General features: G+C 33.7%; 1 protein-coding gene across 1 annotated transcript; it reads right to left on the reverse strand.

The window, feature by feature from the left end:
• Positions 1-12,859: 12,859 nt before the first annotated feature.
• Positions 12,860-16,664, reverse strand: il26 (interleukin 26). Its single transcript, XM_046873946.1, has 5 exons — positions 14,773-16,664; positions 14,629-14,676; positions 13,850-13,990; positions 13,373-13,447; positions 12,860-13,090 (listed from the first exon to the last, which is right to left on the reverse strand). The coding sequence occupies exons 1-5, from the start codon at positions 14,938-14,940 to the stop codon at positions 12,989-12,991; spliced, it is 534 nt and encodes a 177-aa protein (XP_046729902.1). The 5' UTR covers positions 14,941-16,664; the 3' UTR covers positions 12,860-12,988.
• Positions 16,665-18,031: the final 1,367 nt, after the last annotated feature.

An 18,031-nucleotide genomic window follows, 5' to 3' on the forward strand; every position in this document is an offset into this window, starting at 1 on the left:
TCTTGAGAGCATTGGATACTGACTCATTCATGAGCTGGAGAGGGGGTTCATTTGGGACCTGGGTAATATGAATCACAGGGACCAGGCTTGTACCAGATCATAGTTTCATCTTTTATTGAACGTAATAATGAATAGTATATTGACAGATAATTTTTGATTGGAAACATATTCTTATCTTTTATCTTGTCATTTTAATCCATTTATATTTAAATGAAGTATACTATGCAGGGAATATAATATTCAACAGACACTTTCATAGAAACGCCTGAAGCCACTTTCTTCCTGCAATTATCCAAACATTTATCATGTGGCAGCAGTGCATTACATACAGTCTCACAGACACAGGTCTAAACACAGGTATTGTTGTGGGTGCCAATATGTATTGGTTTGATTTTGCTGATCTGCTGGGACACATGATAAATAACATCTTTACAAGCAGAAAACAGAAAAGCATATCAGGAAGAACAATATGTTGAATATATATATATATATATATTTTTTTTTATTATTTTTTATTTTATATATATATATATATATATATATATATATATATATATATATATATATATATTAAATTTTATATATATATATATATATATATATATATATATATATATATATATATATATATATATATATATATATGATTTAATGTAGCAAAATATTTTCTATAATTTTGAGCAACTGTGGTTTGTTGGTTCAGTTGTTTTGCTAGTTACAGGATGGTAGAGATTACAGGGTTTGTACTCAGAATCAGAAACCGGTATGTGGCATATGACAAAATAGCTAATGAATCATAAAATTTCAGTGCAATGTTGCAATCAGATTTTTAAGTTGTAAAGCAATTTCCCTAAATAATAATAGTTTTCAAAAAAGTGAATACAATGTGATGTGCCTAAAAATATATATAAATTAATGTAAACAAACAAACAAACAAAAAAAACCTTGTGAAAATACTGGCCCACAGACCAACTTTCATATCTTGCCTTGCAGAAGGTTGTGTGTGTGTGTGTGTGTGTGTGTGTGTGTGTGTGTGTGTGTGTGTGTGTTTCGATGCTAGTGTCCATGTCTGGGTATGCATGTGTTTGCATGTGCATATGCATATGCATTTGCTTGCGCTCTTTAATTGCACCAGAATTGACTCTCATACACTTTGTGGTTGCTGTATAGAGACGTTTGTGGTTGAGCTTCTGAGTTCAGTGACTTTCAGGAACTTCTGCTGTACAAACCCAACTTATGAAGAATCTGCTGGAATTCTAAAAAGCAAGGGAAATGTATTTATATTTTATAATTCAGGCCTCCTCCCTGTTTTCAAAAGAATCAGCTTGTGCAAGTTTCTTTTTCTTTTTTTCAGTGTGATTCGGGTTTACATAAGGATGACCTCTTATGGGTGCGTTTTTATCTTGTATGATGTCAATGTGTGTATTTTTAGAGAAAGCGCATTAAACAATTCGAGAGCAATATATATTATTTCCACTAGAGGGAGACAATTCAAACAAATAATACTTGCGAACTCCTTGTGTAAAAATGAAAGGCTTCTTAAATGTTGACCTTTTTGACCTTTGTCAGCAGTTCTTTTAGACTAAAGAACATCTAGAAAAAAAACTCATTAATGCCAATCCTGAAAAACTGCAGTCAGCACAGATCATTTCCCTGCTTTAAAATAATTATTAGACCTACGATTGATGGTCTAAAGTTGAATAAGAAGTCTATAAGAAGGTCATGTATTAAACTATTTTGATGACCCTATTCATTTTATCTTATTTTCTGCTTAGAGTCAGTTTGGCACTTAAATTGCTGACATTTTTTTAAACTATTTGAGTTCTGCTCTGCTAAAACCTTATATTAACCCACGCATGCAACCTGATTGGTCGGTATATTATGGCTTATGAAAGATTTTACTGATGTACTGCTAATTAGACAATATATTATTTTATGTCTAAAATTATATGTATGTTTTGAAGATTTAAACATATGTTAAATATAATATATACAGTATCTTATATTGGACATATGTAATGTGCTTTTATTGACATTTAACAGGCATTTCTTCAGAGTTTACTTAAATTAAATTATGACTTTACATTCGAAAAACATTTAAGGTTTGCGAAAACTTGCACAAGTACATTTATAATAAAAAAGAAAATGTACATTTATTGCCACATAAGCAGTAGACTTAAATATGTTTATATAAAATATGTTTCTTCTACATGTCCTAACTGGTACAGAAGCTGTGATAAGACTGGACATGGAACAGCAACAAAATGAGTTCATTTTTTCCAGACTTCTGTGTGTTTCTTGCAGTTTGAATATGCCTGCCTGTGTTGCTCAACAGTTTGTCACCAGTTTGCTGTTACTCATTTTATTTTTTTTATGAGACAACTGTATTCTTGAATCATAGCACCATCACGATCAGCATGATTGTTCACCTCGTTAAAAGTCAACTAATGGCCTGTACTTGGATTATCTTTTTGTTTTAATCTATGTCTCAGACTTGAGTGTGAAAAAATCTTCAAGGTTCTAAAATGATTCATTTTTTTTTAATTCTGTGTCATTCTCATTTTTATTTCACTTATCATCACCCTCTTTGTTTTACTGGTTCTTAACTGGCTGACAAATAGGGCCAGACCAACTTGTTCTGGTAAAAGAAATATAACTGTGATCTAGCCTTGATACTTCAGCATTGCTAGCTAAGTAGTTTATAACATAAGACATTTGCTGTATGAATGTCTATTCGTGTTAAAAGGAGCTGTTGATCTCAAAGAGATAATCGAGCCTAAAGGCAAAGATCTCTAGCTTGCTCTGTTACAGACTGCCACACTTAATTTTTCTTTTGCAGGTGCAATTCTTTCAGTTGCAAGCAGTCAGGGCCAGAAAAGCCTTCTCTGCTGGCCTAAACACTATCAGAAGCACTGACTTACATTTACAACCTAAATTCAAATATTTGTTCCATGAAATTGTATTAATTTATTCCCAAAGTTTATTCTCTTCATTTCGTAGAGTTTCTCTTGGCTGCACTGCTTCCAGTATGTGGATGTTAGATTTTTTGTCCAATCAGATTTCAGCTTCTATGTGCTGCCATGTCAATCTAATCTGCCCAGGGCCTTTAAAGTCTGTACTGCTGGCTCTTTGACCATAGAGAATATTATGAATGGGTCTGTTTCTTTAACCAGTCAGATTTCATATTCTCCTCACAGCGTCAGCATTTTTCCGTCCTCTGATTGGTTGGTCAGAGGGAAACTGTTACAACCAAGTTCGACTGACAAAACACTCTGTAGCAATCGGCAAACATACTTAAAAATCCATTTTCAAGAAAAGCTTGAGATCATGAGGAGAGATCGGCCTACCCAGAAGCTAGCTAGCGTGTCTTAGCCCAGGAAAGGGTTTGTTCCAGTGATTAAGAGCGGTACCACTGGATTACAGCCTTTGAGGAGCGGTGCAAATTATTTGCAGAGTCTGCATCTCTGGTGAGTAGGCTGTATTTTATTTAATTTTTATGTTTTTGTCATGTTATTAGACAAATATTGATTCTGAACTGCTTCAGATGATGTAGGTGGCACAGTTGCGGTGGTAAAGTAGAGGTTTGGAGTCTTAACTGGGTTTCTTTCTTTAGTAAAATGGTATTTAACCTCCATATGTGATTTTGTTATACTGTGTTTTGTATAGTGTTGTTGGTTTCTATAATTGCGACGTGATGGTGGTATTAAGAGGTGGATTAAGTCAAATAAGTCCCTACTGAAGGCCCAGGTAACAAATGTACACCTGCATTCTTTCAATGCTCATTTTGTTTAATGGCAATTTTGAGAATCTTGCTTCTAAACAAAACTGTGTGATCTTCGCTTATATATAGACTGATGACATTTGGATGAAATTTTTCACATTTTCGTTTTAGTCAGAAACAAGTAGAACAAAATAATTAGTTGGGCTTTAATTAAATACTGTCTAATTCACCATTACAAGATTATCATTAGTTAAAGAAAAAGAAGAAAAGGGAGAGGAGGAAAAAGAAGAACATGAACAAAAACAAAAACAAGAAGAATTTTATTGTTTCATTTTTATAATGTTTAACTTTTCGTAAAAAAAAGTGTTAAAAGGGCTTTATACAGTACATTTATATAAAACAACAAAAACAGATGTCAGTAAAAGAATAAATGAAAAGGAAAGGATTCAGCACTAAATAAAAGAAACATGAAAAATGTTTATTGAATCAAAAGCTATTAAAAACTATGAAAAAAGATTAATAATAAATAAAAATAAGGAACAGGAGACAGGATGTACTATGAGATATTTGCACAAAGCACTTGCTTTCTTAAATGGGATGTGTCCTTCAATGTGCATCAGATTCACAAGGTAGTCACCTGGATTGGTTTTCAAATCACAGGAATGGTTTGTCAGGACATTTCTTGCCATTGTAATGTAGTTTAGACCATCAGTTCTCTTTTGCAGAGGAAAGGTGAGTACATAGTCAATAGCTCTATTTGTACAAATACTGTAGTACAAAGCCATATTTTGGCACAAAACACTCACTTAATTAAAGAGAAAAGACATCATTACTTTAAGAAATGAAGGTCAGCTATTTCAAAGCCTGTAAATAATTATAACTATATATTTATTATAAATAAAACAGGTTCTCACCGTCCCAGAAAAAAGACGAAGCGCCTCCTTTGTTGCAGAGGAACAGTTTATTAGAATTACCAGCCTCAGAAACTGCCGATGTACAGCACCTCAAATTAAAGCCCACACAAATGAGTTCTCAGAGTTCAACAGCCAGATATATTTTGAAATCAACTGTTCAGATAAGACTGCATGAGTCAATCTTTGTGATGATTGAATTGCGAAAATTAACGATTAGTTTGGTAGGACAACAAACAGAGGAAAATTGTTTGGGCCAAGAAACACAAGGAATAAACTTTAGATCAGTGGTAAACTGACCTTGGGTTTGATGTGTCCAAATTTGAGATTTTCTGTTTTAATCATTGTGTCATTGTTAGACTAGATGGTGAATGGACGGTTCCTGAATGTGTGGTTTCCACTGTGAAGCATGGACCAAAAGGGAAGGAGAGGGATGGACTAATACATCAGATTACCTGAAACCTAATCTTAACTTAATTTATTATTTTTAATGATTGGTGCGAATTCAATATTGCCACTGTTGGGCGCTAAATCCTCACTGTGCCATCATGTCGAACCTTTTTCTTTGGCTAGGATTAACAAAGAGAGGCATTTCACTGTGCAACAATGTATATGTAATAAAGGCTTTCATGACATAAAAGGCATTTGCTCTGTTTCCCAATTAAAAAGTTTCCAATCTATCTGAACTTTGAACTGTTTACGTAGATGCTTTTTTGTGGTTGTTTTTTTAGTGAAGGCAGTCATGCCCATTGCCCGTTCAAATCAGTATGTTAATTTTGTTTGTTTAAGTTGTAATTATGGCTTTTAATCAGCTTAAAGGACAAGTGTGCTTCAAAGCTCTGACATGATAGTCCTTGTAAATGTTAACTGCTTTTGCTTTGTGTGCTTCTGTAATACATGTAGCAGATATTGCATCCCTGCGTCTTACTTTGAATAAATTCAACAAATTAATAAATAAATGAAACCAAAATGAGATCTTTTTTTTTTTTAACTGCTGTAAATTTAAGGGTCACAGTTCAAAGGAATGATGGGATTGTATTTAATATTACAGATGGTGAAATACATAAACCTTTAGTGAACTTTAATATTATGAAGGATGTAGCTACGATCCCGGCCATATTTCTTCAGCACTCTGTTGTCTATAAGATTCGGAAAATTATGCTTTCGTGCTTGATGCTCATTAAGTGGGTCATTTGGTATATTATATGTGAGGGTTCTCTCAGCAGAAAAACATAGACACCTGTGCTGTGTGGGTTGATTGCATGTCATAGCTGTTTGTTTTCTTCAGGGCAAACACCAGGATATGCAGAGGGGTTATTCCAATAAGCGGGTTTAAAAACCTCAAACTTTACACAAAATGAACCATGAACAGCTTTTAGTTTGTTTGATAAGTGGATTTATATAAATACATATATACACACACATATATATATATATATATATATATATATATATATATATATATATATATATATATATATATATATATATATTCTGTCTCTCACAGTTGAGGTGTACCTACGATGAATATTACAGATCTCTCCATTATTTGTAAGTGGGGCAAATAAGTATTTGATACACTGCCGATTTTTCAAGTTTTTTCACTTACAAATAATGGAGAGATCTGTAATATTCATCGTAGGTACACCTCAATTTGTGTCCTATTTGGAGCTAGCTGCTCAACAGTTCCTATTTGGATTCTAGCTGCTCAACAGTTCTGGGTGTCCTTTGTTGTATTTTTCATTTCATGATCTCATTGTGATGCTATTGTAATAGATGTACATATGCAGTTAGCATCGTCATGCTCAAGTATGCAAGGCCTTCCCTGAAAAAGATGATTTTGAGATAGAAGCATTTGTTGCTCTAAAACCTGTATTAACTAATCAGCGTTGATGGAGCCTTTCCAAATGTGCAAGCTGCCCATTCCACAGACACTATGCACTTCAAGATGTAGTCTAGAGGATGTGATGTCCATATTTTCAAAAAAGAAATACAATTTACGATTCATCTGACCACAGAACACATTTCCTCTTTGCCTCAATACATTTTAATGAGCTTTGGCCCAGAGAGGGTGACAGAGTTTCTGGATCATCACTCATGCCTTATTCTTTGCATAATAGAGATTTCACCTGCATTTGTAGATGACATAGCAAACTGTGTTCATACACAATGATTTCTAGAAGTGTTAATAATCCCATGCAGTTATTTCCATTACAAAATCATGACTGTTTTAAATGTAAGGGCCCAAAGATAATGAGTATCCGATATTAATTTTCACACTTGTGCACAGAGATTTCTCCAGATTCTTTTAAACTGTTGTTGATATTATGTACTGTAAATGATGAGATATCCAACTGTTTCAACATTATTCTGACCTTGTTTTACAATTTTTAGACAGTCTTCCACAGATTGGTGAAGTTCTGCTAATTTCTACTTCTGAGGAACTCTGCCTCTCCAAGATACACTATTTATACCCAATCATCTTACTGACCCACTGACCCATTGTCAATTAACCAAATTAGTTGGAAAACTTTTTAAATAGTGTTGCAGCTATCAAATTATAATTTTTGTTCCTTAAAATGCTACACTTCCTCGATTTTATGTTTTCTAAAATATGGGTTTTTTAGATTTGCAAATCATTACATCATTACAATCTGTTTTTATTTACGTTTTGCACCAAAGGTATATATATATATATATATATATATATATATATATATATATATATATATATATATATATATATATATATATATATATGGCACTATCTAATTAAATCAATTACAATTTTCAGTGGGAAAATGTTATTATCCCCTGAGGTAAGTCGTTGCATAACACAAGTCTAATTGTCTCTTCACTCCATTGATTTCTGTTCATTCTAACATCAGTAAGGAAATACTCATTGATCAATTCAGTCAGTTCTGTTTCCTGTCATTAATGTATTTATCTATAAGAATTGAAACATATGCCTGCTGCAATCGGTAAAGAGGGTTATATTCATTTTGCTGTTTCCAAAAATAATCAATAATCTAGATTTAATACAACACTCAGTGGATTTATGTCGGTTAAAAGTCCATATTTGGTCCATTATCTATCAGATTCCAAACAGGATCCGTCCTTAAGCCACTCCACAAATTTTTATTTGAAGCCATTTCTTTGTTGATTTGGATTATTGCTTTGTGTTGTTATTCGGCTGAAAGGTGAATATTTTCTTTGCCATCAGATGCCTAACAGAGATCTGCAGGTTTTGCATTGAAATAGGTGCTTAAAACTCTCCATGATACAGAAACAGTTGATTTTTTGTATATATATATATATATATATATATATATACAGTGGAACCCGGTTATGTCGATGTCCTAGAGGGTCGCCAAAAAGCATCGAGGTAACCGATGATCGAGATAAACGAAAATCAATATGGCGGCAATATATTAACGCGCTTGAAATTTCTTTATGTACATGATGTGCGTTAATAAATGAGAATGTGCATGAACGTGTTTTTGAAGGGTTTTTTTACACAACAGCGTTGCCGCGATTTGTTTGATGAAGGCATGCTATAAAAATACATACAGTACATGTTTATCTGTCAGGAATCCACCTGCCACGCCCCCTTCGGCCCCCTTCAGCGTGGCAGGTGCTTTCTCTGCCGCTTTCTCTGAAGCTCCGCTCCAATCGCGCACATATGGTGCTCGTTTAGCATCATCACCAGCTCCTATTTAAACTTCCACACTCTCACCGTCCGTTATTGTTGGTATATGTTGGTTCACGGCGGTTGTTGTTATCGCTCATGTGTATCCCGGTACGTGTCTTCCCACCGGCACTCTCTCAACGGCTGCGCTTTTCTTCCCAAAGCCGCGCCGCGCCCCTACTAACACTACGAACACTAGCACTAGCTAACTAACAGCAGAGATTCACCAGTATACAATACAACACCTGTAGCAGCTGTAAGGCTTGATTTTTCCGCCACTTTCGCGAGTTCTTCTGCGGCTGCACCGAGATAACCGACGTTAAATGGCAAATTTTTCCCCCCTTGTGCTCGAGATATTAGGGTTCGGCGACATAAAAAAGTCGACATAACCGATAAAAAATGCTTAGAAAAAGCGAGAATTTGGCGGTTCCACTTCAAAAACGTCGACTTAATAGGGTTGTCGAGATAACCGAGGGCGAGATAACCGGGTTCCACTGTATATATATATATATATATATATATATATATATATATATATATATATATATATATATATATATATATATATACACACACTTAGCAAAGTCATGCTTTATAAAAAGGGCTGTACATTGGAGTATGAGACTAGAATGTTTTTTAAGTTGTTTCTTTTTTTGCTTTCCTTAAAACATAAAAGTGTTTTATGTGTTTTATTTGCTAGCATATTAAAAGGTGGACAAAAAAAAAGATTTATTTTGGTATAATTTTTACATCACAGAAACTTACAGATAAGAAAGCAAAGATGAAGTAGCAAAAAATTTCGGTCAGAAAATCCTGTTTCCCTTAAATTTTGGGTAAATTTACTAAAATAAACTTTATTTCCCACTATTTTTGGCTGGTTTCCAATTCAGCCACAGTGACGGATTTTCCCAGATTACCAAATATATTTGGTTGCAGGTACATTTGCTAAAGGTGGCACCGGTCACTTATTATTACTTGTATTTACTCTGATTTCATTTGTGTTATATTTTGTGTTTAGAGATCCCCAGATTCACAACGAAAAAAGTGTAAATTATGTCAAATTTGTTAATTCCATTTATCGAAACTTACATTTACAAACAACTAAATCTGCTTCTTGGAATACACTTTATCCCATATAAGAATTATATTTTGCCAAAATTAATGTGGTTGGATTTATTTTTATGTATTTGTATTTTTTCTATTTGTAGATAGAGTCTGACGTATGTCTGCACTGTCTTTTAGATGTGTATGGAAAGTTTTTCAATTCTTTATTCCATTTATGCCCATTTCCACAATAATTGTCTGCACTTGGTTACAATATTTTCTGTGAAACTGTTTCTGTCAAAATGTGAATAAGTCTGTAATTTTAAACCGCTGTGACCCTGACTAGGATATAGCAGATACTGACGTTGTATGACTGAAAGCAGTAAATGCGTCATGAGCACCACATACCCTCTCATGTTAAAGAATATGGTCTTTAGTGCTTTGTCCCACAAGCTTTATTCAGAAAGTAAAAAAGCTCATGTAGCTTTTTTTTGTTGTCTTGTGGGTCTCGCAGGACCCCTGTCCTAATGCATACATCTGCGTTTGCTCTGTTGCTATGTCTTGGTTATAGCTGTTTAATTAGCACAAATGAATGAATGAATGAATGAATAAATGAATGAATGAATGAATGAATGAATGAATGAATGAATGAATGAATGAATGAATGAATGAAATCATGTTGAATCAATGTCTTGCATGTTCCTGGAATGTGTGCTGTTGCCACAACAATTTAATAAGCTCCTGCTGTCTATCAGTGCTACATGTGTAACACAAATATCCAACTCCAAGTTTCCCACATGACACTGAAGACTCTAAAATAATTCCATGATTCCATGATTATTTCAGATTATTTCCTTGATTCAGCTAATAGCTTAAGTATATAAAGACATTTACCAGTTCACTTTTACAAGAGACTGTACTGTTATCTTGGATCAAGAAATTCAATGTGTGCAAACAATCCAGTATAATGGTCATTTCAAATAAAGTGGTTGATTTTCTTAATACTCGAATGTTTACAGAAGAACCTACAGGTCTCTGATTAAGTAATCAATTAATGCAGGTAATTATATATCTTCACTTATTAAAAGATTTTACACAGAGCAGAAAGAAACAAAGAAAAGATCTAAAAGGATCTGAACTGCTCTTGTCATGACAGCATGTACAAACTTGAAAAAAAAAAAAAAAAACGTTGCCTTAAAGGTTCACACTCATTTTGTTGCGCTGTCTTGTCTTTGTGTTGTAGTTTTGATAAGTTTATACAATGCTTATTGTATTGAGGACAAAAGAGTCAAAACACTCTGCAATGTCTACTCCAGCACATTCTAACAACTTTTAAAGGGGGTGTAGTTCATGTGTAAATATTATTCTTACATTTTTCAGCATGATGTCAGAAAGAAAAAATTCAATAATTAAAAAATCTTGTCATTCAGTACACTTGGGTATTCAGATGACTTTTATTTATTTCTGCATAACATTGTTGAGCCAAGACCTAATCAAAAGGAGCAAAACAAAACCTCCAGAAGCTTCACTTCTGTGTCTCACTTTATGCTCATCCCTTACTTACCCTGATGCACCTTTTGCTTTGGAATAGAATAAATCTTATCAAACCACATGACTTTTCCCCTATTGTTCTACAGTCACACCTTTATGCTTCCTTGGAAATTGGAATGTTTTTCCCCTGATTATCTTCACTAACAAGGGGCTTTCTTGTAGCCACACAACTAATCAGTTACAAATTTTTCAAGTTCTTTACACATTTTTCTGTTGGAAATTCTTTAACTTTCACTATTAAACATAGTCATAATGATCCACTCACAAGCCCTTAAATATGTGCTTAATTAAATCTGAACAGTAAACTTTGTTGGGCCAGGCTCTGTATTTGTCAGGCTCTGACACATTACAGAGATACTATGTGTGTATCTGATATACTTTATCCTTCACTCTTTTACTCCCCCATTACATTTCTTGTCTAATTTTTTGCAATCTTCTAATTTATAAGATATTTTTTTAACATTTACATATTCTAGTATTTACATAATCTTTGAACTTTCACCCAACGAAAGCAAAATTCTAAAACAGAAGGTTTTACATGCATGTCTTCTTGCTGTGTAAAAGAAGCTCTCATGATATCTCATCTGGAACATTCTGATTCTTAATTGCTGACGTTTTACACTTTTATGCTGTGTTTGTCATAAAGAGTGAACTCAAATGCATTCTGTTTTACAGGAAGGAAAGAGGAACATCGTTGTTTTCAGTCTTTATTTTAAAATTTGCAAAACAGATTTACATTTTATGTATTTATGGTATCCAGAGGTATTTATTATTTCAGAGGTAAAAAATTCAAAATCCTATGTTACACATTACAATTTTCAATTTTCAAGCAATGTCTGTTCACATGCACGATATCAGTCAAAACCCAGAAATAATAAATATAAAATGCTAATGTAATAAATTATATAAGAAAATAATAAGTTATGTTAGAAAAGATAAATATTAACATCAAAGTAAAACATAATTAAGTGTAGGACAGACAGGTAAATAGCTGCATCCTGTCTGCCCCACACATACAGTCAACACCAAGACATTGGATTATATTACCAGTCCAAGTAAAAACTCCATAAGATCCTAAAGTCCTATCAGGTTCCCCTACAGGTTGACTCAACATTCGGTGGTAGGTGAAGTCATTCTTATGGTGCCATCTGACTGCCAGGTGTGCAAAGTGAACAGGATCCTATTGGTTTAATATTACCACCTGGCTGTATGAGGCATTTGTATGAACGCAAGCAAGGGTGATGTGATCGGACTAATTTTCCGTTTCAGACATAGTCTCAAGAAAAGGTATAAAAGTTTTCTATGTTTATATTACTAACATTAACTTTGTCCACTGAGTCATGCAAAATGTTACAAATGAGATCATATTATTACAGTATTCACAATAAAAACCTCTACTGATAGGACTTAACGATATGACATCATATCAATACTGGGATTGTTAAAGTAATTATTCTCTGAGATATTATGAATATCAGGATATCTTTTTAAAAATGTCTTTAAAATGTAAAGTGCAATCTGACTGGGTTATTACTTTATTTTATAATTAAAATGTTTAAAAAAAAAAAAAAAAAAAATATATATATATATATATATATATATATATATATATATATATATATATATATATATATATATATGTATGTATATATATATATATATATATATATATAATTTATAAAATAAAGTATATATATATATATATATATATATATATATATATATATATATATATATATATATATATATATACACACATTATTATTAAATTCTTTTTTAATAACTAAACATTTGTTTTGCACCAAGTCTCAAATCAAGCACCAAAATACAAAATGGTGCAAACATCCAGCAGTTAAAATCATGCTCTATGTTAATTATGTTTTTTTTTTGATATTTAAATCAATTGACAGCTATATATATATATATATATATATATATATATATATATATATATATATATATATATATATATATATATATAATATCTATAATATCTTTGTCATATCGCACAGCCCTACCTTAACATCTGTTTCTATGCTGACTCAGTCATAATTTATAGATAGTTACTGACTATTAGCACTTGCTGTGTGACAGCTTTTTGTCAGTATAAAGACTAATCCAACGGAGTATTGTCTCAAAGTCCCCAGCTGCTTTTGACAGCTCATCCGAATGCAGCTGTAAGGACAGAAGTATGATGTTGTTTAGGAACTGACAGATCTTTTAATGGTTGTAATGCAATTATCTATATGGCACAGTAGCATGTGGGTTAAAATAAGAAATGAGTAACCAAATAAATAATCAAATAAAACATCAACAGTTATTTAAGCAGGGGTACCAGTTACCAGTACTTAACCAGGCTTGATCACGAATAACCACAAATAAAAGCATGCCTTATAATATTAGCAGAACAGCATTATTCTTTCAAGAAACTAGATTTTTACAGTAGGGCATTACTACCTTTTTAAAAGCCTCTTCCATTCCTTTGATCTTCTTCCTTGCATATCGAGTGAATTCTGCTTGACTGTTGTGCTTCTAATGGAGAAACAAGAATTCCATTTTTAATATAGTAAGCCATGTGAACGAACTAGCATCCTTCAGTGGCACATAAACACATCATATTTAATGTCTGAGAATGGTCTGAAAACTAGACTAGAAATCTAGGAGGTTAAGGCTTGATGTTAGAAGGCTAGACTACATTTACTAATCAGTAAATGTGTGGCTTGTGGGGCTTGTGGAGTACAGGAGAGGGAGATTATTACTAAATGTACACAGATTTGGTGAGCAGGAGTTTTATATATTTTGATGGGTCTTTAGTTGTGCTCTACTTGATTCATATTACACAAAATGATGCAATTAATTAATTACACACGGAAAAAGTGGGTGTGTCAAAGTCTTATTCAGCTGTATTGTGTTACAGCGACATTTTGTACTCACACAATGCTCCACACTGACTCTTAGTCTGTAGAAGGAATGGATAAATCTCTCAGGATAATCAATGTCGTTGCTCCACAGCTTTTTGAATACATGATCTTCATAGATTCCAAGCATCTTGTTGATGTCTGCGATGTTCAGCTTCTGCTCAAATACAAAAAACATTCACATGATCTCAAGGTGTACTTTGCTTGCACAGGTGATGTCTGAAATGTCCAGTTTTTCTGGAAAATGTCTACACTATATGACATCGTTACAATTTACATCCACTGCACATGTTCAAAATGGTATAATACCATGTCAGTTAATGTTCTCTTTAAAAATCACTAAGCTGCAGAATGTTATTTACTACCTGAAGCTTTTTACACTGACAACTCTTCCAGCCAAACATCATCAACACTGTAAATTAAATTATAATATTAAATTATAAATGCAAATATAAATGCATTCCTTAACCAGGCTAAACATTTGTTTACATTGAAATATTTCCATTTAAAAAAAAAGAAATTTCTGTTGTATCCAATTGTGTGCTATTATATGATATCCAATATGTTTTCTTCCAAATCAGATTATTTTGCTGGTGCGTGTACTACCAGGTACAAGAGTTTAATAAAGAACAATAGCAGACAAATATTGGAAAATATAGGCTTATGTATAATTACATATTTTATGTCACATTTTGAGTTTACTTATTATTACTTCAATAAATTTTCAATTTCTATTAGCTTAAATGCCATGTAGGCCTATTCTGGAAAGCTTAATTTAGACATCAGCACACTTACCTTTATATAGAACTTTGGCAAATATCTCTTGTGACGTCTGCTGTCACTCTGGCAAACGAAAAGTACATGAATGAATGGATTAATAAATCTATTAAATAATTAAGTTTAATGAGCACTAATTAATAACTTTAATTAACTACTCACAGGCCAAGGCTTGCTGATGCTCTTCAGGGTTTTGATCATATCCTTCAGCATGGGCAGAGGCAGACTGCTCGCCAGGCAGTTCACCTGGGCACACCTTGCACTCTGCTCACCTGGGCAAAGGCGCACGAGCACGGCTAGGGCGATCACGGTAAGGACGCTCACACGCATTTTGCTTTACGAGGCACTAAACGCCAGCTTGCTTTTTTCAGAAGCCGGCCAGCGACATTTATACTCTTTAGACGTCCCGGCATTGTTGCTGCCTTGAAAATTCCCACACGTGTGACGCGGAAAATCGACACCGCCCCGTTCGAAGAGGCGCGCGAGCCACCGACGCCCTTTGAAGAAAGCGCTCGCGGTCAGATTCCGATTCTGAGTGTCGCGCACTCTGATTAGTGGTCGCTGCAGATTTGGGTTCGAGTAGCGCGCGCGGATTTTCACGCATTCTAACCCACATAATTATGAGATGGAGAAAAAAAACTGTGCGATCACTGGAAAATGCACAAGATAGTAATTAAACAACAACCTTGGCCCTAGTTAACCCTGAGTGAAATCGGGGTTACTGGGATATCAGGTCAACTGGGAGCATTTATTATCAAAAGCTTTAAGTGGAACTGCTCAATATGATGCATATATTTACTGTAACAAAAGGATCACGTAGAGTATACCTGTTTACATTTTCGTCATATTCTAGATGCCCCAAATTCATGTTGAAACAGATTTTTGATAGTTTGGACAAAAAGGACAAGCAGAAATTGACATTTTCCTGCACAACTAAACAGACAACGACTTGAAGATTTGAAATGCATATTCATGTGATGATTTTTTTGTTTGATTAATGCAAAAAAAGTTTAGGCCAAATAATATGTCTGCACTGCACCCCACAACAAGCAATAACTAGGTCTCTGTTTCCCAAACCCAAAAACTGATAAATTGTGATTTACTTAAAAGAGAGTTAAGTGTAATGCTCATCATGTTTATCACTTTAACACAATATTTTGGGAGAAGCTAGCCCTTAAATAACTCTGGTGATGTAAATTAACATGTAATAAAAACATGTATTAGTGTGAGAAAAACATTACTGAGTTGATGACTTTTAGATCCTAAAAGTGGAATTGTTTTGCAATACGTTTATGAAATGACTATTAAACAACTCCTAAGATGCCTATGAGGTAAAAAAAAATTGTGTAAAAACAAGAACCAAATGAAATGACTCACTATAATTATTGTGATTTTACATTGGAGGTGTAATAGTATGAAATGAGAATAAAACCAGTTTTACAGTTAATGTACTTATTGTCAATCACTGAATAGAGGTCAGAAATAGTTTCGAAAATTGATGCGGTTTGCACTGTTTGAACATTTAGCATATTTTGTAAATCTGTGTCATGCACTGAATCCTCATCAAATGCTTACAATGTTCCAAAATTTGTCACACGCACTTAGTGCTGATTTGCCACATTTATTTACTGATACTCCTCTGATCAGCCCAATGAGCGTGTAAATCTGTCACCTCCAGCTCCCACCATGACTTTAAACCAGGTCATCAACCCCTTGATTCAGCAAGAATTTCTCTTGACCCAGATAGACGACTTACCACTTTCTGCCACAGTCAGGGTTCCTAACAGAACCTCCTTCATGAGTTTTGGCTTGAGTCAGTTGCATGAAAGATTTTTATTCTTTGTTTATTATCTTTTTAATTGTTTATTTTGTGATGGATCTGTAGGGAGAAATTATTACTGGTTTCCTGTCAAGAATCCAAGAAAAGGAACTATTATAATTCCAAGTCTATTGTACTAACATAATGTGCATCTCCTCTGTATAACACTGGGTATTCCAAAACCTTTTTTTAAACACAGACACCAGGAAGTTCACCTAACTCAGGTGTCATGAGACAGGTCATCTTTCAATAGCTACTGTTGTGGAATTCACACTGTCTACTCTGTTGTCACTCTCTGCTTAAATAAGGAATTATGTAACTTCCACAACGTGACACCCGGCGGCATTGTGGGCTACACATTAACAACTGCTATGCAGGTCTTAGATTGATTACATTCCAAAACAGTTGTGCTCTTTGCACTAGAATAAGAAAGTTACACACTGAATAACAATTGCTATGATCAATGAAAATCATTGTGTTTTGTTGTAGGATTTTAGCACTAAACCAGACTCTTCCTATATAAATAGTCAATAGTAAAATTAACCATTTATATATAATGGTATAATTCTGTTTTATATGAGTTTTTGCACTCTGTTTTCATGAAGCACTTCCCAGCAGGAAATTCCTCTTATTGCTTCCTGGTTACATGCTGTGGTTATCAAAAATAAGAGTCAGATTTGCTTCCGTGTGGTTTAATTTTTTTAAGACTTTTTGTGAGGATGTATTTAGGATAGGATATTGACTGAGCCAGTGGTTCTTGGCTAACATTTAAGGAAGTCTCTTTGAATTTGACAATAGTAATCCCATAGAAACTGGAGCTTTTTATGGTAAGATCTCTTATCATAATTGTCATGGTATAAAAAAAAATTACAAGGCAATGCATAAATGGCAGCTATGCTGCAAATGCATTCAGAGATGTTATACCTACACTATATAAATTACCTACTATACCTACACTATGCATTACTGTATAATGTATAATTTCTTTTCAGTGATTTTTTTTCAGTAGTGTTGAATAGGTTTCTCTATATTTTTCCCCATTAAATGATGTTTATGTGTCACAGTAGAGCAGTGGGGAACGATGCCACATCATGGCTTCAGGATGTCTGGGTCAATCATGACCTTGGTTTACTGTTAGAATGGAGTTTCAGATTCATATTTTCTCTGTGTGGTTTTCCTCCAGGTTCTCTGGTTTCCTCTTACTTTCTAAAAACATGCAAGTAGGATTGCCTGTGCAAAATTACACCGAGGGGTGAATGCATGTGTAAACAGTGATGGGCATAGGCTGGTGTCCTGTCTGGTTCCTGCCCAGTATAATTACAAAGTGCTTAATGAAAATAAATGAATTTGATATTTAATGTTGTTGCCCAATTTCTTTTCTTTTTTTCAAACACAAAAATGCTAAAACAAACACAAAATAAACAAATCAGTTTTAATAGTTTTAATTTGGTGTATTTGGTCCAGGCTAATAAGTTAAGGAGAATCTGTATGTAATTTAATAAGTTTTTACTAATGTATGGTTAAATAACACACGTTTGCTACCTGATAACCGCTTAAAGTCATATTTTTTTATTTTGTAATTTATCTTAAAGCGTAATATTA

The sequence above is a fragment of the Silurus meridionalis genome, chromosome 18, assembly GCF_014805685.1.
Source record: "Silurus meridionalis isolate SWU-2019-XX chromosome 18, ASM1480568v1, whole genome shotgun sequence".
NCBI classification, from domain to species: domain Eukaryota; kingdom Metazoa; phylum Chordata; class Actinopteri; order Siluriformes; family Siluridae; genus Silurus; species Silurus meridionalis.

Excerpts from the sequence above, each read along its gene's own strand:
- il26 (XM_046873946.1), bottom strand. The coding sequence starts at position 14,940 with ATGCGTGTGAGCGTCCTTACCGTGATCGCCCTAGCCGTGCTCGTGCGC. Across the intron at positions 13,448-13,849 it reads GAGTCAGTGTGGAGCATTGT|AAGCACAACAGTCAAGCAGA; the intron begins GTGAGTACAAAA and ends TTTCTCCATTAG. Across the intron at positions 13,091-13,372 it reads TGGAAGAGGCTTTTAAAAAG|CTGCATTCGGATGAGCTGTC; the intron begins GTAGTAATGCCC and ends CTGTCCTTACAG.